Below are 20,052 nucleotides of genomic sequence, written 5' to 3'. Positions count from 1 at the left end.
GTCTGTGTCTTCTGAATGGACCTTGAGTCTGGCAATAAAGTTGTTGATGATGATGATGATGAATAGAGCAAATAGGCATTAAATTAATGTGTCTGACAAATGCAAAATCCGGTCATGTTAATTAGAAATGTATTAATGAAAATATAACAAAAACTTACTGACAAGATTATAAATAGCATCAATCTCTTTAATAAATAACGTTAGATCTAATATCAATAGACATTCACGGTCATGTTTGCATCCTGCACACTGGTCCTGGTTCTGTAAGTTAATTGAAACCTCAAAGCAAACAGACCATTCACGTCTGAAAACCCGCCCTTCCTCAGCCAGTAGACATTCCAGTCTGATTGGCTTAGCTTTTGGCCCAAAGCCCAAAGGATGTCTGTATAAAACTCCCCATGTGCTGAAAGCCAGAGTCAGAAAGCAAAAGGGACTCTAAGACTTACATTAAGCTAACAGGAAGACTGAATTCACTCTCAAATACTGCGACTGAAGCCTTTGGAAAATGTGTAAAGGATTAGCTGCCTTACCCCAAACCTGCCGGGAAAGGTGAGACCTGCATCATCACATTACCTTTGTCATGTCTTATCAGTGTGTTCCTCTGAGGTTGTTAGGATAACAAAAAAAAGTTTGACTATATTTCAACCCTCTTAAGAGGGGCTCTGCAATTATTGTGTCAAAATAGATCAAAAAACATGAAATGTAAATCCATGTTGCTGTCAGTCAGACAAGTTCATTTGTAAACCTTTAACTTTAAATCATTTTAACTGAAATTATTTTCTGTTTCCTGGACATTTTTTTTGAACGAAAAAAAAACAGCTTCAGATCTGTTTTAATGCTACCTTGAATGTTTTTTTATTTCTTACAACAGCTTGTGCAGATTAGAAAGTAAAAGAGATGGACTGTATATTGTTGTTTACGAACGAGGAAAGAGAGGTTTCAACACCTGCAGAGTTGAAAAAGAAGAAAAACTATTTTAAGTTTACACGAGTGAAAACACAACGAAACCTCTTTGGTTAATAATGGTTTTGAAGCGCGATGCAATTCAGAGTTTGTTCTTGATTCGAATACAAAACAGTGAATATAGCATTTTTACATTATACATTTAGATAATGTAACTGTAGATAACTTCATAACTAAATGTTACAATTACAATACAAATTATGTTACACTGAATATGAAACTGTTCTGACTAAATCTCCAAAATAAAAGGTCTAACTAGATTAAAAAAAGTACTGTAATTCAAAAGAAAACGCTTTGAATATAATAACGATAATATCATTTTGTTTCGTTTTTTAGCCTCAACCCCTTCTTTTTCCTTCCTGCTGCCTTTTTATTCAGTATAACATGAAACATTTTTGTAAAGATCTCAGACTTTTTTTGTTTCAATTTTGATTAATCAGCCAACTGACATGCTTGTAAATGTAATCCTAGTGTCTTGTATGAATGCAATATACCAGAGTCCTAAAAGGAAACAGAGGATAATATGATGAAAGGTCAGGTAAAACATCCTGACTGGATAATTATGGTGTTCGTGTCTAAGAAGTTAAAACAAAAGACTTTGTCACACGAGCCGTCTGCTTTCTGTCATCCAGGGCGAAGGAGATCAAGACGAAATTGGGCGTTTTACTGCAGAAGCCGGAAAATGGCATTGATCTCATCATCCCCTACCCCGAGAAGACTGAGAAGAAGCCAGAGAAGCAGCAGAAGTGAGTCTCTTTCTCTGCCTCCCTGGGGGATTAATGTCTGTTGTTGTTAACCAGATAATTGATGGTAAAGTGGCCGAGCAGAGCCCAGAGCGGGTACAAGATGTGGAGATCAAAGGACTTCAAAGCTCTCCAGACACGTCAGTGTTAGATGCTCCAAAGCTTTAGCTAAAAAAGTCCTTGAGTTGATTCATTTGGAAAAACTGATTATTTTAGCTTTTTTCTTATTATCTCAAGGTATTGGAAATGGCATTTTATAATATATAGCACCTTTCATTACACGTAAACTCAAAGTGCTTTACAATAAAATACAAGATGTAAAAAAAAAATATATATATATATATATATATATATATATATATATATATATATATATATATATATATATATATATAAAAAAGCATAAACATTAGAGCAAAGCATGAACAGGAATAGCAATAAAGTATAAGCATCAACACAACAAGACAATCGACAAAAAAAGTGTGACCATGCTTTTGGATGTGTAATCCCCAGAAGTCGGCAAGGCTTTAGCTGAGACTTTATTTTGTGAGTTTGTTTTATATGTGTTAATTCCCTTAAGCATCATTGTGGTTCAAATAGGCAGTGTCCTAAAGGTTAGCGACGCGAGCTTGTGACTGGGAGGTCGTTGGTTCAATCCCCAGACCAACAGAATGAAATCTGGGTGTGAAAGAGTGACAAAAAAAAAAGTGAAAGAGCAGCGCTTTTCCCTCCCTCATTACCGCCACTGAGGTGCCCTTGAGCAAGGCACTGAGCTGCTCAGTGGCTCAGTGGCCAGCAGATCAGACTGCGGTTGTGCTGTGCAGTTTCCATGTATGAATGTGTGCAACTGTGTGAATGTGATCAGGGTGTTCCTGCAAAAGAGAGGCTGCCTCTCAGTGAACCTTCCCTGAATAAGGTAAAAAACAAAAAATTTGCAATTGTCCCGAAACTTCATTTTCTCTTTTAATTTTCCAAGTACAGAGTTTTCAGAAACTTTGTTTGTTGTGATGTAATGTATAATTACTGTGGATATGTTCCACATTGTATCCCCACACTGTAAAGATGGATTACAAGCTTGCCTTGCAAAGTGCTCATTAAGCATTTGCTTGAGAAAACTGTATAATAAATAATGGACAACAGTTCTGCTTTTTTACCTAAAGACACCTGATTGGGTGAACACACCCGCTTACTGGCCTGTCATTGGTCCTTCCAGCTAATTTTCAAACTTGGGAAAACATCTCAACCGCTTTGGAAACGTTCTCCTAAAGGAAAGAGAAAGGCCATGCCGTTTCAGAATGACAACCGCTCCTTTAAATTGTTCTTGTTTAAGTTTCAGCCAAATGTCTAAATGCGCACCGTGATTGGTCCGGTACATACGCCAGACTTAAATCTTGCAGCAGAATCTGAGATCAAAGGATGCAGTCTGGTTTCGGGAGAGTGGATACTCGCATCAGATGTGTATGATAGCTGGTTGTTTTTCACCCTGTATGGTACATAAAGTTCAATGAAATATTAGTTCATGATAAAGACTCTTTTTTGGATTATTATAACTGTTGGGATACTTTGAACCAGTTTTTCTGAAGCTCCCAGACTGAACTGAGGTATTTTGTGTGCAGGCCTACTCCGGAGGAGGCTGCTCAGTGGCGTGAGAGTCTGGACCGCGTCCTGAACAACAGCTGTAGGTTACTCTCTCTTTTACTCACTCTCTCTCACACACACACACACACACACACACACACACACACACACACTCATTTGTGTCACTCACTAACCAAAAGTACAAGTGTCAACCCAGACATTTAGTGCTAACCTTTAGAGGAAACAACCTTTTGTCACCATGGGACGCAGTCCAAGAACAGAATTGTTGTCCCCATAACATGTTCAATAAAAGTACAGGGATCCTGTTGGATTTTTAATTGTATCTCATTATCTCAGTCTTTGTTTACATCGGTTGATGTGACTGATATAAGTTCACCTTGTTTCTGTTTAACATGAACATGTACAACATTTCAAAAATCTCACATATTCTTCAGCAAACATGGCTTCGAGTGATCTCATTAAAGCAAATATCAGATGTAATGTTTCCTGTTCCTGTCCCGTGTGACTCTGCATGTGTCTTGCAGATCTTTCTCTTCTTCTTGTAATGATGTCATTCATGCACACCAGCTTTTTCCACATAGCTGATGGATGCTCAGTTATTTCCCCACAACAACAATCCTCCTTGTTAAAATCCCAATATAGAACACATTTCACATGTTACGGTAGCCTTACTTACTTGCTGCTCTGCAGTGTCTCTGCTTTGTTGACATAAGAGCATTTTTATTTCACTTTGGTTTAACTGGTTTAACTCAAAGCATGCCTTCCCTGAAGTTTGGTGTCTGCCCGGACTGTTTGAGCAGGTACACCTAACAAGGTTTGGTTTCCATAACAATAATACAGCTTGTGTGCTTGTTATTTATTGTATAGTGTGTTAGACATCCATGTGACCATGTGTTTGTTTAACTGAATGGTGAAGATAATGATGATAATGTTTCTTATTATTTTCTCATGCATATAAAATAATGAAAGCCCACAAACGGCACTACTAAAAGGTTCAGAAATAAATAATTTACGTGATGTGCATAATCAGTTTTTCAAACCTCAATATCTATAACAAAATCCATAAATTACAAAGGAATTATAAAAGGGGTAGTTCAAATCAAGCAATCTGATTGGTTTATAGCCGTTATATAATAATCACATACCACGGCTATGACGTATAATTCCTTTACACAATAAGTATCACTCTGCGTCTGAGAAAAAGAAATCAGCTAGACTAACAAACTGATAGCTGGTGCCACAGAGGGAAGCCATTCATCTGCGCACACACACTGCCATGACACAGAACTTTGCTGCATGTCATTCCCCTTTCCTGTCTACACTGCCCTATATAAATAAAGGCCTGAAAAAAATAATCTTAAATATATATATATATATATATATATATATATATATATATATATATATATATATATATATATATTTTCACAGCTTTACCTTGCCGTCATACAGCACTTTCCGATGCAGAACTGAAGCCGTTATCTATGCTCTCTTCAAAGCCACCAGACTCCCTTGACAATAACAGTCATTTTACCTTGCAGAACACGGGAGTTGCTGCTGTACTGCTGCCTTGATCGGTTAGTTTTTTTGTTTTGCGTCAAGCTGAACAATGCCCCTTAGCTGCGATATAATCACAACATACCACGGCTTGTCGCCAGATATTGCTTAATCATAATTATCTGTAACATATGCTTCATGTATGTGTATCAGCAGAGGTTCTTTATCAAAGAAAGTTCTTTTACAAATGTAACTTTATGTCCTTTCGTCTCAAAAAAGGATTGCATGTCAAGGAACTCCTCGCCTCAAACAATCTCCTAGATTGGTTGCAGTTGCCCTATAATACATTTTAGCTCAACTTTTATTGCATTTCTCAGACTTTGATAAAGATTAAGGTCTTACATCTGTTACAAAATGAAGTAATCTAAGATAATTTTGCCAATGTAAAATTGTTACATAATGATATTTTACAGGGGATAAAGTCGCATTAAGATAGTTTAAACTGTAGGTGTAGACTGATAAAAGTGTAAGTGCATTGCTCATGAGGAGAATAATAACCATGTACTTTCCAGAAAGCAACCACTGGCTCTACTGTTTACTTCACAAAGTGCACAGAAAGCCTGAGAGCCAGCAAGACTGATGATTAACTCTAATGGTTAACGGTGTTGAGCGGTACATGTGAACTCTCCTGCTATGAAGTCACTTAAGTTGCCCGTGTATCAAAACAGAGCCACAGATGTTACTGACCATCTGATACATGTGAACAGAGAAACATTTCCTCTGGAGAGCTCAGTGGGCGGTAAAAGACCTTTCTAAGTGGCTCCTTCAGCACAGCACAGGGCAAAGAGATATATGTTCCTCCTGTGTTAGCATGGCTGCTTGCACGTGTGCATGCATCTGTGTGTGTGTATCCGTCCATGGAGGTTATGTGTGTTATGGTAACATCTCCAGGGAGAAGTCTAAATGATTCCACCAGCATTGATTTATTGCACAGTTGCTGCAAACTGCTGCGCTGTGATTATTTATATACATGAGATTTTACATTAACATTATTCTTTATGGCTTCTCTCTTGTTAATTCCCATGGGATTCTCTGTGAGGTATTTGCTCTCAGATGTAGAACTGCCCCCCTCCTTTGCCTTGAAGTGAAAAATTGCATAACGCAATGTTTATAATGCAACTCGCTCGAAAAATAGATAAAATAGAAACATTGCACTTGTAGAAAAAATAATCGAATTTTTAAAGTTGTTTAGTTGTTTCAGTTTATAATTACAGGAGTGTTTCGGTGTTTCATTATTTATGGTCAAACTATGAGGTTCAGTGAAGTTAATTAAAACTGAAATTAAAGTTAATCTCTAAAGAAAATGTAGCATAATTCTGCTGACATGGAAGTAAGATATTGTAGATTCATAAATGCATGACAAACAAAACCTAAACATGAGGCTACATTTTCTGCTGGTTGTTGCAGCTCTGATACACAAACCATTAATTGTCACCAGCGTGTGTGTGTGTTTCTCTTTTTGTGAGTCCTTGTACTAAAGGTCTTTTGAAAAGAAAATAAAGCTTGATTGCGACTCCGTGCTATTTTGAGCCAAACTAGCCATTTAGATTGCAGATAAAAGCCTGAGGCCACAGCAGAAAGCTTATCATCTGCAGCACATGCTCATTCAGACAATGGGACCTTTTCGCCGGCATTATGTTGAACTACAATGCTCTTCGCTGAACTGAGTGGTTGTTTTATCAAGTCTTATTTTGGATCCTTATCTTGGAATAACCACTGTCCTTTTACATTTGTCTAAATACAAGTTTTATTTCTATTTTGGACACTTTTTTCAACTTTTCCAAAAGGTACAGTAGGCCTAGTTGTTTGTTTTTGTAAAAGTAAATTTGATTTTTTTTTTGGTTTGTTTTTTAACTAAACGTATTTTTATTACTTTTTAAAAAAGGTTTCTTAATGTTTTCACTCCCTTTATATTGTATAAAACATCCACTTGCTCCTGATCTCTATTTTGGGTCCATCCAGAAAGTATTTGGAAAACTAATGCTGAAAACTTTTAAACATTTCAAAAATGAAAAATGTGAAATGGACAACAAACATTGCTTTATCTCATTACACTTGTGATAAAAAATGCCAAACCTATGTAGTTCATGCCACCATTTTATAATGTTAATTGTGCTTTTCTGTCATTTCCCACTGCTTCTCTTTTGCAAAACATGTACTAAAAACTTTTAGATATGGAATCTGTAACATTGCTGGTCTGTTGAAAATGTTTTTCTTTCCGAAATGGTTTTATTGAAACATGACTGAACCATTACCGAAAGAGCCACAATGGCTCAAGTGATATTTGGCATCTGGTACAGCATGTGAAAGGCAGTGGTGTCACTCCTGGAAAACAGGTGTGCCTTGGAAAATAATGGTATCAAGGAAGAAGAGTGTTCTCTGTTCTTGCAGGTGCATCACTGGTGGATTTCAAAACTTATTTTGTCACAGAAGTCCTTATTAAAGACCATTTCTTAAGGACCACTACTTCCGACTAGCACATTTTCTATAATGTTACGGTCTATAGTGCAGGGAGCAGGGGAAGGACCCAAACACAGATGTATTGTAGTGATATGATTACATGGCAAGAGTCCAAATAGCAGGGCAATAACAGGTAGATGGGTAACTGACAAATGTGTCTTATCAATTTACTAATTCACCACATAAAATATAGAATGATGGTGCCTATATTATACAGACCAACAGTGTCCAAGCACAGATATACAAAAAAAACTCAGCTTGTGACTCACATTTAATTCCTTTTTGGTCTTGTGCTGTATGTAAAACATTTTGCTAATTAAGAATAGCAGTTGGCGTGGATAAAATCTGTTAATTGTAGGAGAGAGAGAGAGACAGATGGTCTGAGGGTTATTGTGGTTTTTTGAGTGTCATTTTCCTTGTCACTCTCTGCCCAGGGGGAGGGGGACATGAATGAAAACACATTTCTGTGGACTGATCTGACAATTCGACAACTTAAGAATTGACTCATCCATATTATTTGGGGATTTACTTCTGTATTTTAGAAATTTAAATGACGAATGTATTATTGTGGCATTAGCAGCTCCGAGCAAGATGCACGTCTTTTCGTATTTAACCTTTGTAAGTCATCAGTAAACTAAGCCATGTTTGAGGTGCAACAGAAATATTTTGTTTTAGTTAGCCCGTCATGACTTCACTTGAAAAGTGTCTCAAATGCTTATTCAGAATTGCCACTATATTTATTTTAAGAACGTGTGCATGAAAAGGGGCCTAAATAATCACTTGTTGTTCTTTATCCTAGCCTGTCGATACATCTTTCTCTCTCTAACTCCCCACCCCCTTTTCTCCATCAGATGGTCTGGCGGCTTTCCGTAGCTTCCTGCAGTCCGAGTTCAGTGATGAGAACATTGAGTTCTGGGTGACCTGCGAGGACTTCAAGAAGATCAAGAACCCCGTTAAGATGGCCACCAAGGCCAAGAAGATCTATGAAGACTTCATCCAGTCTGAGGGACCCAGAGAGGTCAGAGACTCTTGTTACTTCCCCCTTTTAACACCAACTTGAATAGAAAGAGTTCATTGAATTAATCACATGCTTTACATGATGGAACGATTCAATTAAGAGCTCTCACTTTAATATAAGTCACTGAAAACTGGAAGTTGGCAACAATCTCATACTTAAAATATACAAAGACAAATTCATACCACTTGTGCAAAGTTCTACATGCTTAATCCACATTCCTTAGAAGATGCCTTCAGTGTGTTGGTAATGCATTCAAATTTTTGTCAACAGGGTATGATGAGTACCTTAAACCATACGATATAGGTTGTTAATTCCTCCCCTCTAATACGACCCACAGGAGCGCTTTCCGTCATAGTTTGGTTATCTTTAGGCACCAAAACTCCTTAGTTGAGAAAAACATTGTGGTTTAGGTTAATATCAGACGTTACTTCACTACTGGTTACACACGTGACGCTGAACGAGGTATAGACAGGGAATGTACTCAGACTCTGTACCCCAGTGAACACCGCGCACACACACACACACACACACACACACACACACACACACACACACACAGACACACACAGACATACACAAATACACACACACACACATTTAGCACATTTTCTGAGGTAATTCCTACTGGGTTAGGGATGTGACTTCTACTTCAGTGTATTTTAAAGAGGAATTGTTCCTCGTACTGGTCTACACTTATCTGATATTCTGGTTACTATAGGTAGTTTAATGTCTTAGTTTGTCATTTTTGGTAATATATGTATTTGCTTTTTTGCCAAGAGTAACAGTCAGTCTCTGACTGTTAAACCAGCTGTTGTAAACATGAAGTCTCTGGTAGGTCTCTTCCATGGAATAATACTCTTCTGGCAGACAGAACTTGATTTAGTTTATGTTTGTATTTGATTAAGCATAAACATAACAACTGGCAAGTTCAAATAGACAGGGAATAATTAAATTAAACATTTTGCCTAAAATCGACCTTATACACTAATCAACCTTATATTTTCAAACAAAGTTGAAACATTTACTGCCTGGGGAGTTTTGAGCTTGTAATTAGTGACCATTGCCCCATTGCATGTATCAGAGATACACGGAAACTGAAAACTAAGCCTCATATGATTATAAAAAGAAGACAATTGAATGACCAAGCCTTTTTAACTGATCTCTCACTTGGTAATATATATATATATATATATATATATATATATCACATCTGAAATATTTGATGTTGATTTAGCTTTGGACTTTTCCATAAAATCTTTTCTCTCCATTATTGATAAAGATGCTCCACCAAAAAGGCTCAGGATCAAAGACAGAGTTTCCCCTTGGTTCTCTCCTGAACTAGCTGCCTTATTTAAAGATCGAAACAGAGCATGGTCACTAGCCAGATGCTCTGGTGGGCCCTCAAATTGGGTAGCCTTCAGGCAAATCAGGAACAGATGCACCTCCATGCTAAGAATTGCCAAATCAAAGTACTATTCTGATTTCATTACTAACTCTTATAATAATCCTGCTAAGTTTTGGAAGGTGGTAAATTCAATTAAAACTACACTTACTGATCCCCTACCTTCTCATCTTGATTGCTGTGATAATACAACTTTTGATCAAAATGAGATTTGTCTGGCATTAAAAAGACATTTTGTTGAAGCTGGGTATTTATTTGACAGGGAATATGCATGACCCTAAATTTTCAATGATGACTGTGCACATAACGTGAGTCAGATCTGCAAGCTTTCATTTCATCCCATCTCTTCTGGTGTTGTATTTGATGTCTTGCAAGCTATTAATCCTAGGGGTTCAATTGGCGAGGACAAAATGGATCCTTTCTTTCTTAAACGGGCTGCTCCACTTATTGCTGAGCAATTAACTCATATCTTCAACCTTTCTATTTCAACTGGCATATTTCCCAGTATCTGGAAATTGGCACATATAACTCCACTGCACAAAGGAGGTGGCAACAATGATATGGACAATTACAGACCAATTTCAAAATGATAATGCCTTGCTAAACTCCTGGAATCTCTGTTAAATAATCAATTTAAGGTTTTCCTCAGTAGTTCTGCAGTTTTGAGTCCTCACCAATCAGGATTTAGAGCCAATCATAGTACCGTCTCAGCTGGTACATTAGTCACAAATAATTTTATATCTGCCCTTGATGAAAAGAAGCATTGTGCCTCCCTTTTTGTAGACCTTTCAAAAGCATTTCATACGGTTGACCATCCTTTGCTTTTACATAGGTTGTACAACATTGGGCTAGATGATAAGGCATGTGATTGGTTTGAAAATTATTTACATGGGAGAGCTCAGTGTGTAAAGTCTGGAAACATCAAATTTCTGTTCTTGCCAATTTCTAAGGGGGTCCCACAAGGATCAGTTCTGGCACCTGTCCTTTTTTCTATTTTCTATTTATATATAGCAATACTATTGTTTGTTCTTTGATTGACTGCCATGTCCATCTTTATGCAGACGACAGAATTATAAATTGCATTGAAGATTCTGTTCAGCTTGTTTACTAAGGCCAGGAATATTGACTATGATAGCTTGTTATACACGATGCAAGTGGATCAAAATAGAGCATGTGTCCAAGTACAAATATCTTGGCATCTGATTTGATGAGACGTTTTCTTTTCTTTACCATATTGATAATCTAATTATTAACTTGAAACAGAAACTATGATTCCTTTACAGAAACAAATCCTGCTTCCCTTTGTCATTGTTTAAGCTGTTTTTCTTTCAGTGCTTGATTATGGTGACGTTATTTATAGAAGTGCTGCTCCATCTAATCTCAAACGCCTGGACACAATTTATCACTCTGCTCTAAGATTTATCACTGGAAAGAGCTACAACACCCATCACTGTCTATGCTAAAGCAGGTCTATCTTCATTAGCAGAAAGACGTGAAAACCATTGGTATCTGTTCATATTTAAGGCCATTAAGCTCCCTCCTTATATTTCTGCTCTGTTAGAGTGAACTCAGGGCCTTATCAAACAAGATCTAACAACCGGCTTTTACTTAAGGTCCCGAGGGTTCAATCAGAACTAGGGAAATAGGCATTCTTCTACAATGCACCAACCACCTGGAACACGCTACAACAATCATTTAAATTATCTTCCAACATATGAGCAGTATAGAACACTGGTTTTAAACACTCATGATTTTGGATGTAATTGCTTTTAGTCATTTAAATGCTAATTTTATCTGGATTCCTTGCGATTGTATTTATAAGTATACATGTTGATTGCTCATAATTATTATTAATGATTTCTACAGTCTTTGCATTGAATATTTATATATGTGCAACATTGTATTTATTTTATGTTATCTCAGCTACATTGAAAATGAGGGCGTGCCCTCAATTGTACTCCCGAGAACGAAATAAAGGTTGATGATGATGATGAAATGGCATCTTACTCCTCATCTGTCTGACTCCTCTCTTGCAGACAAATCATTACATTTATGCAAAAACCTACATCATCAGTATACATATTTGCCATCAGCACTTTGTCTTCATCCTTCGCATTTCTGACAGCATGTCCCATTGTCCTCCCACCACAGGTGAACATTGATCACTTCACCAAGGATGTTACCCTGAGGAACCTGGTTGATCTCTCCCCTACAACCTTTGACCTGGCCCAGAAGAGGATCTTCGCCCTGATGGAGAAAGACTCCTTCGGTCGTTTCCTTCGGTCTGAGCAGTACCAGGAGCTCCTGGTTAACTAAGCCAGTGCACAGTCTGAGGAGCTGGGGTCGGGGAGGTTTCAAACAGCAGTTAGTACACATGAAAATAATACGGAATACATTAATTAATAAATTACCATTGTCTCAGACAGCTCGAGAAAACAAAGACTTATTTTTACAAAATATCCAAAAAATGAAGGACATGACAAATATATCATATAAAATTATATGATACAATATTTCCTTACTTGAATGTAACTAAAGTGAAAGACTGCCTTTTGAAATCGCCCTATACCTCCCCAACCAACACACACACACACGTTCTTGAACTTCTATACAAGTGAGGACCTTCCATTGACAACAGGTATTCCCTATCATCTTAAAGAAGTGAGGGTCTCCCAGAACAGGCCCCAGAATGACCTCACTTGTCAAAAAAATGGCCTCAAAAACCTGATTGGTTCTCACACAAATGAAGAAATACAGAAACACACACACGCATATGTACACATGGGGTCCACATCAAAACAGACACCAATGTGTTCCTATGAAGAACATATAACTCAATCTTTTCAGTTAAATTAGTTCTTGAACTTTTGGATGCATACTTAAAAGTATACTCGTGAAATTATCCCTTGAAAACATTGTCTGACTTACACTTGTGCATAAAGGTGTTGTTGCAGCTTTGCCAGACCTGTCTAGACATATATATAGTTTTGTGTGAAGCTTGACCACATTGACTTGACCACATGACATTAAGTCATTAACATTGCCATGCATTGTGTAGCATACTCCAAGGATGACTTTCTAACAAAGAGCCATAATGCAGAGCTGTTTGTGGTCATTTAGATATCCTAAGCCTAAAATCCACTGACAATTATATGAATAATTCATTTTATTTTGACTTTACTCAATTGTGGTCATGTCATCAACGTGACACTAACCTATGCCTAAAAAACGACCATGCCTTAATGTAACACTTATGTAGATGGTTGATTGTTTTCAAGCAAACTTTACTAGGGGTCACATTGTGAACTTAATCAGAATTAACCAAATTCAAATGTAACTAAAATTAAAGTTTTCTTTTGCAGTTTTGCCAAAATATAGCTTGACCCCAAAAAGAAGTAGGCTACCTTAAATATACAAAAAGAAAGAAAAAAGAAATGGTAAAACCCTTTAACACAATAGGTAACCCTAAAATGTCCCTCGGGATGAATAAAGTATCTATCTACTGTATCTATCTAACCCAGTTGACCCTCCTTCTTTTTCCACAGACCTAAACCTCTTATTCAGTTAGACGTCAGAGTGACTTTAAAGTAGCCTACTTTGTGGTTTTCCCAAGAAATTGTTAATAATAATAATAATAATAATAATAATAATATGTAATATTGAGTGCCTGGACATTATGACCTATAACATTTTCTGTCTATGAAAGAAATCCATTGGGAAACTCAGAATAGAACAGTTACACAGTTGACTGATTCACTAAAACATTCCCAGCAATGACCAAATATTTTGTCATTTAAATAAAAGAACTTGTAACTAGTATCAATGCACGAGTAATGATTACCACATACGTCTCTTTTTGTTCTTTCTCTCACACAGACAGTATAATTTTCGATTTTCACCAAACTCCCATTTTTGCTGTGATACATTCTGTGAGAGCCGTCCTTGAGAACAGTGCTGGCTAGTTGGCTCAGTGGTCAAGCTCCTTGGCTACCACTAAACTGCATGTTGCTAGGATGGGAAAATCAAGTTGGAGGGAATCTGAAAAAAGAAGTGAACAGAGCAGCGGTTTTAACAGAGAGAGGTTTTTTCCTATGTGATAATAATACCAAAGTTGTATGTACTGTATGCATGACGAGTCACTGGTTATTGAGAATCATTTTATTGTGGTTTTTCAATTACAAGCCGTGGAACACAAATCAAAACATAAAGTCATAAAGGAAATGTAAGGAAATGTGGCATTGCAATCAGACAAGTAAATACAAAATAGTCACAGTTTATAAATCTGACATTATGTGTACTTTTCACTTTTCTTATTTTCCAGGTTAACCACAAGTTATTATTCACTACATGCTGTAAAACACTGGTATTCACTTAACTTACACTAAGCTGAGACATAGACAGATGTGATGGTGGATTTGGTGGTGTGCAATGTTTAAGTGTCCTAAATGTATACATTTAGTTGAATTTAGCAGTTATAAAGTGCGGTTATATTTACTCTTTTATGCTTTTTTATATTAAACAAAAGCATAATGTCTTAACCAACACAGGAATATTGTTATCTAGATATTCAGCATTTTATAAGTCCTTATTGTTCCCTAAAATGCATGTATTGTGCACTAATCAAAAACTAAAAGCAAAATTGATCAGGAGTGACATACATTCTAACTTGTAAACTTATTCATTGATTATGTCAATGTATATTACTGTACATTACTCATTGGAACAAACAACAAATCCAAAAAAAAAAAAATCTGAGAGATTTATTTCAATTTTAAACAGCATCAATAAGAGTTTATTGTGGCACAGATTAGCCAGTCTGGTGTCATAACCTTAAGCATCATGCAAATCAACAATCATGTCAAAGAAAACTCAATAAGTGCTTTAAGAGTGCTGAATATGCATTATTTGATGTTGCCTTGCATGTACGTTCTGAGTCGACCACATAAAAATATATATGCATACAATTCCTGAAGATGTATTTATTTTTGTGTGTAAATATCAACTATTTACAACAAATTGTGTCTAAGTTATTCTTAAAAACAACAATGGAAGCCATGATTCTTTGAATAGGGAGATGGCAAGGACTCTTCCCAGAATCATTTCACTGTTATAAAAGAGGAAACACTTGACTTTCAACTGTCACTTTGTTTTTCTTCATTTGATACCTATTCATAATATGTATGTACATTAGAAGCATCTCGTGACTGAGTCTTTAATACTGCAATGAAAAACTAATACGTAGCCTACTCAGTGAACACATACCAATGCGGAGGACACAAAGTCCTCCAAAATTGTTATTTCAATAATGAAAAATGTTAAAGGGTGCCCTGTGGAGTTTTCTTGTAAACAAACACAAATTCTGCCTACATTCAGAGTTACTCACCAAAACGCAATGTGTATCCTTCAGCTCTAACAAACTTCACACAAGCATTTCCCTCCTCATAAAACATTTGCAAAGTCAATTTTTAGAAAGTATTTCAAATCCTGCATTACTCACATCCATACATCACATTAATTGCTAGCATTCTTCTTCTTCCCTGCATTTGCTAATGCTTTGCAGCATATCTTGGAGTGTTACCGCCACCTGTTGATTAGTGGAATAGTGTTACACCATACTGTTGGGGATGTTTTTAGACCGATTTGTCGAATCAAAGAATCTTCAGGGAGACCGGATGGTGAAATAATAAGATATTTATTCAATCCAAAGACCCTGAGTATTTTCTGCAGAAAAATTACTGAATGTTACTTTTCTTAGATATAAGTTCAAACAGTAAATGAGAACAGTCTGAACTACTGTTTTAACAAAGTTTTAACAGCCTCAGCTGTACCTTGTGTTCTGTGCTAATTAGCAAGAGTTAGCATGCTAACATGCTAAACTAAGATGATGAACATGTTCCGCCTGTTAGCATTGACATTGTACAAGCATTTTAGCATGCCAGCCTCACAGATCTTCTAGCATGTCTGTGGACCCATAGTCTTATATATTAATATAATTTAATGTGCAAAGAAAAAAACAAATGGATAACTTTTCTTCCCAAATTGAACTGCCAATTTGGAATACCCAATCGTTGCAATACTCCAGCTGCCCTTTTTCAACAGCAGGGTGTCATACTCTATCCCCCTAAGATATCACCCCATCTACTGTAGCCTGTACAAGCAGCCCAAACAGAGATGCTATAGTGGAGTGACAATTGATATGATCCCACACTGGCTTCCCACCAACTTCGAAGGCACAACTAAATCTGTCAAATCTGGTAAAAATGTACACTGATAATATCAGTGGAAACTACTCATATACTTGGTGGGCCAGGGCCATTTCACAATATTATATATTATGAAACAAAAATATAATAATAAATCCTTATATATGTACACCTACTTGGCCAATAAAGCTGAATTCTTCTGAAGTACTTCTAGAATTATCTTTGTAACTATCAAACAAACGGGACTGAAAACAAAAGAGAAAGTCCCTCAAGTTCTCAAAGGAAAATAACTTTAAGAAAACAGATTATTTGATCAATTGTTTTCTTACATTTATAAAGTAGTCTAATAAAGATTGCTTTAAATATCAAAGAAGTATGTGAAGAGGTCGCCACAAAAATGTCAGAGATGAGTGAACAGAGCGGAAACAGATGCGGCTAAGGAACTGTCTGCCAACACAAACACTGTCAGAGGCTTGCATGGACATATCCGTTACTACTGCAGTTCCTAGAAATAGTTAGAAAAGGTCAGATGCCTTTTGGTCCCAAAAGGAGGTTAGTGACATTTCTGACAAAAGTTTTGTTGATCTCATTGCTTTTACATGTATAGTACACTGCCACATAACAAGCCAGAGATAAAAGTTTGTCTATTAATATTTTCTGAAACAGGCAGTCAGTTTTTATGCTAACAAGTATATATTAGTGTTCTTGAAACCAAGTACTAAAATAATAAATTGAGATTTAAGCAGATACAAACCCCAATAAATACTTCTGCTTAGAGTTTATGACTCTGACTACTTCCTAAGAATCTCCTTTGTGGTCAATTTCAACGCAACCTAGTTTCCTCCAAATGTGCCAGAAGATGAAGAACAATGTCCCCCTGATGAGATAAAGTTCTCGTGATAAAGTTTTTTATAGTATGATTAATTTCTTCTGCTTTGCCAGCAGTAATGATTAGTCCTCTAAACACAAACAAACCTGCAGGCATTTTCAAATCTCTATCAAACACAATGATCAGACTTTAAGATAAGAAACCACATATTATATCTGAATGTACGTTTAATATGATCATGCATTTTTGGGATTCGGTTTCAACCTATGGGAGCGACATCTATGTAGAAAGTTAGACATTTTGCCATTTACACTTGGGGAAAAGAGACTGGTAGTCCCCAGAGTCTAAAATTATCTATGATGATGGATTCAGACCATAAAACTATACAGTGCTGTTTGTGTTTACTCAAGCGTCAATAACAGACAGATGCGTGGGTGCAGCAGGATCGGTGAGCACACGGCAAGCTGATTGCTCACTCAGTTCCTCATGAAAGATGGCAACGCTCCACAAGTCCTTGACAACACTGTGGCAAAGACTTCTCATGGCTTCGGGGATTTTTATACACTTTCGAGAAAGGGAATGATCTGTTTTAATGTGTGAGAAAATAAAAGAACATTCTATCATTTCCCCAGTGATATCTGCGTCTGGCAGTGGGACAAGGCTGCACCCACGGGCTTTGTGTCTACAGTCCGCCCCCAAGTTGGTCAAGGTCTGAGCGGTTTGAGCTGTCAACAGAACTGACAATGCATGAACTGTTTACCTCAGAGTGAAGGTTACATCACTGCCAAATCTTTCCACATCAGAATCGTGCTGCCCTCAAGTGATGTTGCTTTCCTGAGTAAACATTATGATTGGCATCCAGGTTTAAGTTGTGAGAACTCTGTTGCTAAGCAACTGCCAATAAAAGTCAACTGACTTGTTCCCCCTTTTTAAAAATGAAAAATGGGGTGTGTGTGTGTGTGTGTGTGTGTGTGTGCGCGCGCGTAATTATTTGAAACCACCAAAAAGCCTGCAGAACTTCATGAAGTGAGTAGGGCTTGGGCTGGGGTACAGTAAGCGTAATTGCAGCTTCACCGAGTCCTCTGAGAACCTCTGTACAATGCAGAAAGACGAGGAGGGTAGGGGGTGGAAAAAGCGAAAAAATAAGGGCAAATGGGAAGGAGGTCCCTTAAGCAGCCAGTGTCGACATAAGATTTTTTTTTATCCCTTGTAATAGCATAATAGCAGTCCAAGACACATTGATGCATTGACCATTTCTTATTATTCATGTAACCCCTGGACTCAGAGTGACTCATGCATGGCACCGAATATGTATAACGTACAAAGCATCTTAAAGCATTTTATCAGTCGTTGAAGCTTGGTAAGTACTGAAGTAATGAAAACAAATACAGCTGTGCATTTAATCTTGAGAGCAGACAGTTTTCACAGCTGCATTATCAAATGTGGGGTCAGCAGGCTGTGAGGTCGCAGGTGAGGTAGTCTATATCCACAGTGTTCCACTTCCGGGATTTCTCCGTTGCCGACAGAAATTCTGCAGGATGTCAATCATTTGGGCCGGATATCCGTTGCTTTGAGCTTTCACTGTGTTGGCATTTTAATGGTCAATTTATGAGGACTATGGTTAACTGCTCCTCAGATCTCTGTAGGGTAAATCCAGACAGCTAGCTAGACTATCTGTCCAATCTGAGTTTTCTGTTGCACGACTAAAACAACCTTTGAACGTACAAATGTTCCACCAAAACAAGTTCCTTCTCGAGGCTATTTTGCAGAGCCACAGTTGTCTCCATGCAGCGTTTGGAGCCGCCCAAGACGATTGTGATTGGTTTAAAGAAATTACAATAAACTAGAGCATGTTTTTCTCCCATCCTGGAATGCTGTGTGGACTAGCCAGACCCTCCTCCGCAGCGCTGTGGAGGAAGGTCTGGCAGTGCGCACCTGCGCACAAAGATGGGCGCGGGTGCATTTGCTATTTAAACAACGTGGGTGCTGGACAGTCTTAAAATAGTAAAGACACTTGCGTCGGGCTTTGCGTCAGGCTTTGCATTGGGCTTTGCGTCGGGCTTTGCGCCACATTGTGCCGGGTGCAAGATAGGGCCCTTAATGTGGGTCTAGTGGGGAGATACCAATCTGCTTTCACCTGCACACCAGCCGCCCTCTCTGGCCTTCACACCTGCTCCTTATCAGCTAATCATCCCGCTGACCAGCTGCCTGCCTTTTCAGCTGCACCTCATTTTCTAATCAAGTTTCCTGTATAAATAACACTCAGCAGACTCATGTCAGATATGGTTTTGCTACAGTGCTTGCCCCCTGAAAATGGGGTGTACAGTGTTTGTAGTTTTTCTGTTTTTGGAGAAAGTGCAGGTCAACATTTGAACAAAAAGCACTTGTAAAGATAACACCCCTCCCTTGCTCTTTGCCGTAATTAACAAAGCGTTAACACAATATGCAGATGACTAAACCAGCAAATTCATTGAAGACAGAGGAGTAGACCCAATGAGAATGTGGTAACATTACAAATTATTGGAGGGAAAGGTAAAATTGTCATTAGTCAAAGTGAGGGTTTATGTTTTTTTGGCATATATTTTTTGATTCTGTTTGTCCTCCCTTTATTTGAGATAAATGGAGGACAAACAGAAATAATTGACAAGACTGCGCTTTATGTTCCTCACTATTCAACAGGCTGGATGATTTGAAGTAATGTGGCAAGTTGTATAAGGTTGAAAAGCTAAGCTATATCTTGCAATGAAAATGTGTACATTATAATAATAAAGTTCTATGCACTTAAATATTTTTCATGTTTTTGCCAATGAAATTACCTTGTAAGAAGAAAGAAGTTAGGAAGAGATCAGTTGAAGCAGCTCAGTGAAAGATGCCTGCATTGTATGAAACATAACACAGATTATTATTAGATTATTATCTAATTATATTAGTGTTAAACTTAATTTTACATTTTCATTGCGATCTTCTAATTGAGTTGTTACTTTTGCCAGCTTGTCATGTATTTTTTTAATGTTTAAGGATTTAATGATATAGGTGCCAAATGATTTTTTTTTTCATAAGTGGTTATGGGGTGGGGAAAAGTGAAAGAGCAGAGCTTGCCCCTCCCTCATTACCACCACTGAGGTACCCTTGAGCAAGGCCCTTAACCAGTAGAGCTGCTCAGTGGCCAGCAGGTCAGACTGTGGTTGTACCGGGCAGCACATGAATGTGTAACTGTGAATGTGATCAGGGCGTTCCTGCAAAAGAGAGGTTGCCTCTCAGTGAACTTTGCCTAAATA

General features: G+C 37.5%; 1 protein-coding gene across 1 annotated transcript; it reads left to right on the top strand.

Moving 5' to 3' along the window:
• The first annotated feature begins 397 nt into the window (after positions 1-397).
• On the top strand, positions 398-14,706 carry LOC144523074 (regulator of G-protein signaling 5-like). Its single transcript, XM_078258375.1, has 5 exons — positions 398-549; positions 1,596-1,709; positions 3,323-3,384; positions 8,174-8,340; positions 11,894-14,706. Exons 1-5 carry the CDS (start codon positions 506-508, stop codon positions 12,056-12,058), a joined length of 552 nt encoding a protein of 183 aa, XP_078114501.1. The 5' UTR covers positions 398-505; the 3' UTR covers positions 12,059-14,706.
• Positions 14,707-20,052: the final 5,346 nt, after the last annotated feature.

Source organism: Sander vitreus, chromosome 9 (genome assembly GCF_031162955.1).
Source record: "Sander vitreus isolate 19-12246 chromosome 9, sanVit1, whole genome shotgun sequence".
NCBI classification, from domain to species: Eukaryota; Metazoa; Chordata; class Actinopteri; order Perciformes; family Percidae; genus Sander; species Sander vitreus.
This window is presented reverse-complemented; position numbering and strand designations above follow the sequence as displayed.

Excerpts from the sequence above, each read along its gene's own strand:
- LOC144523074 (XM_078258375.1), top strand. The coding sequence starts at position 506 with ATGTGTAAAGGATTAGCTGCCTTACCCCAAACCTGCCGGGAAAG. Across the intron at positions 3,385-8,173 it reads CCGCGTCCTGAACAACAGCT|ATGGTCTGGCGGCTTTCCGT; the intron begins GTAGGTTACTCT and ends TTTCTCCATCAG. Across the intron at positions 8,341-11,893 it reads AGTCTGAGGGACCCAGAGAG|GTGAACATTGATCACTTCAC; the intron begins GTCAGAGACTCT and ends CTCCCACCACAG.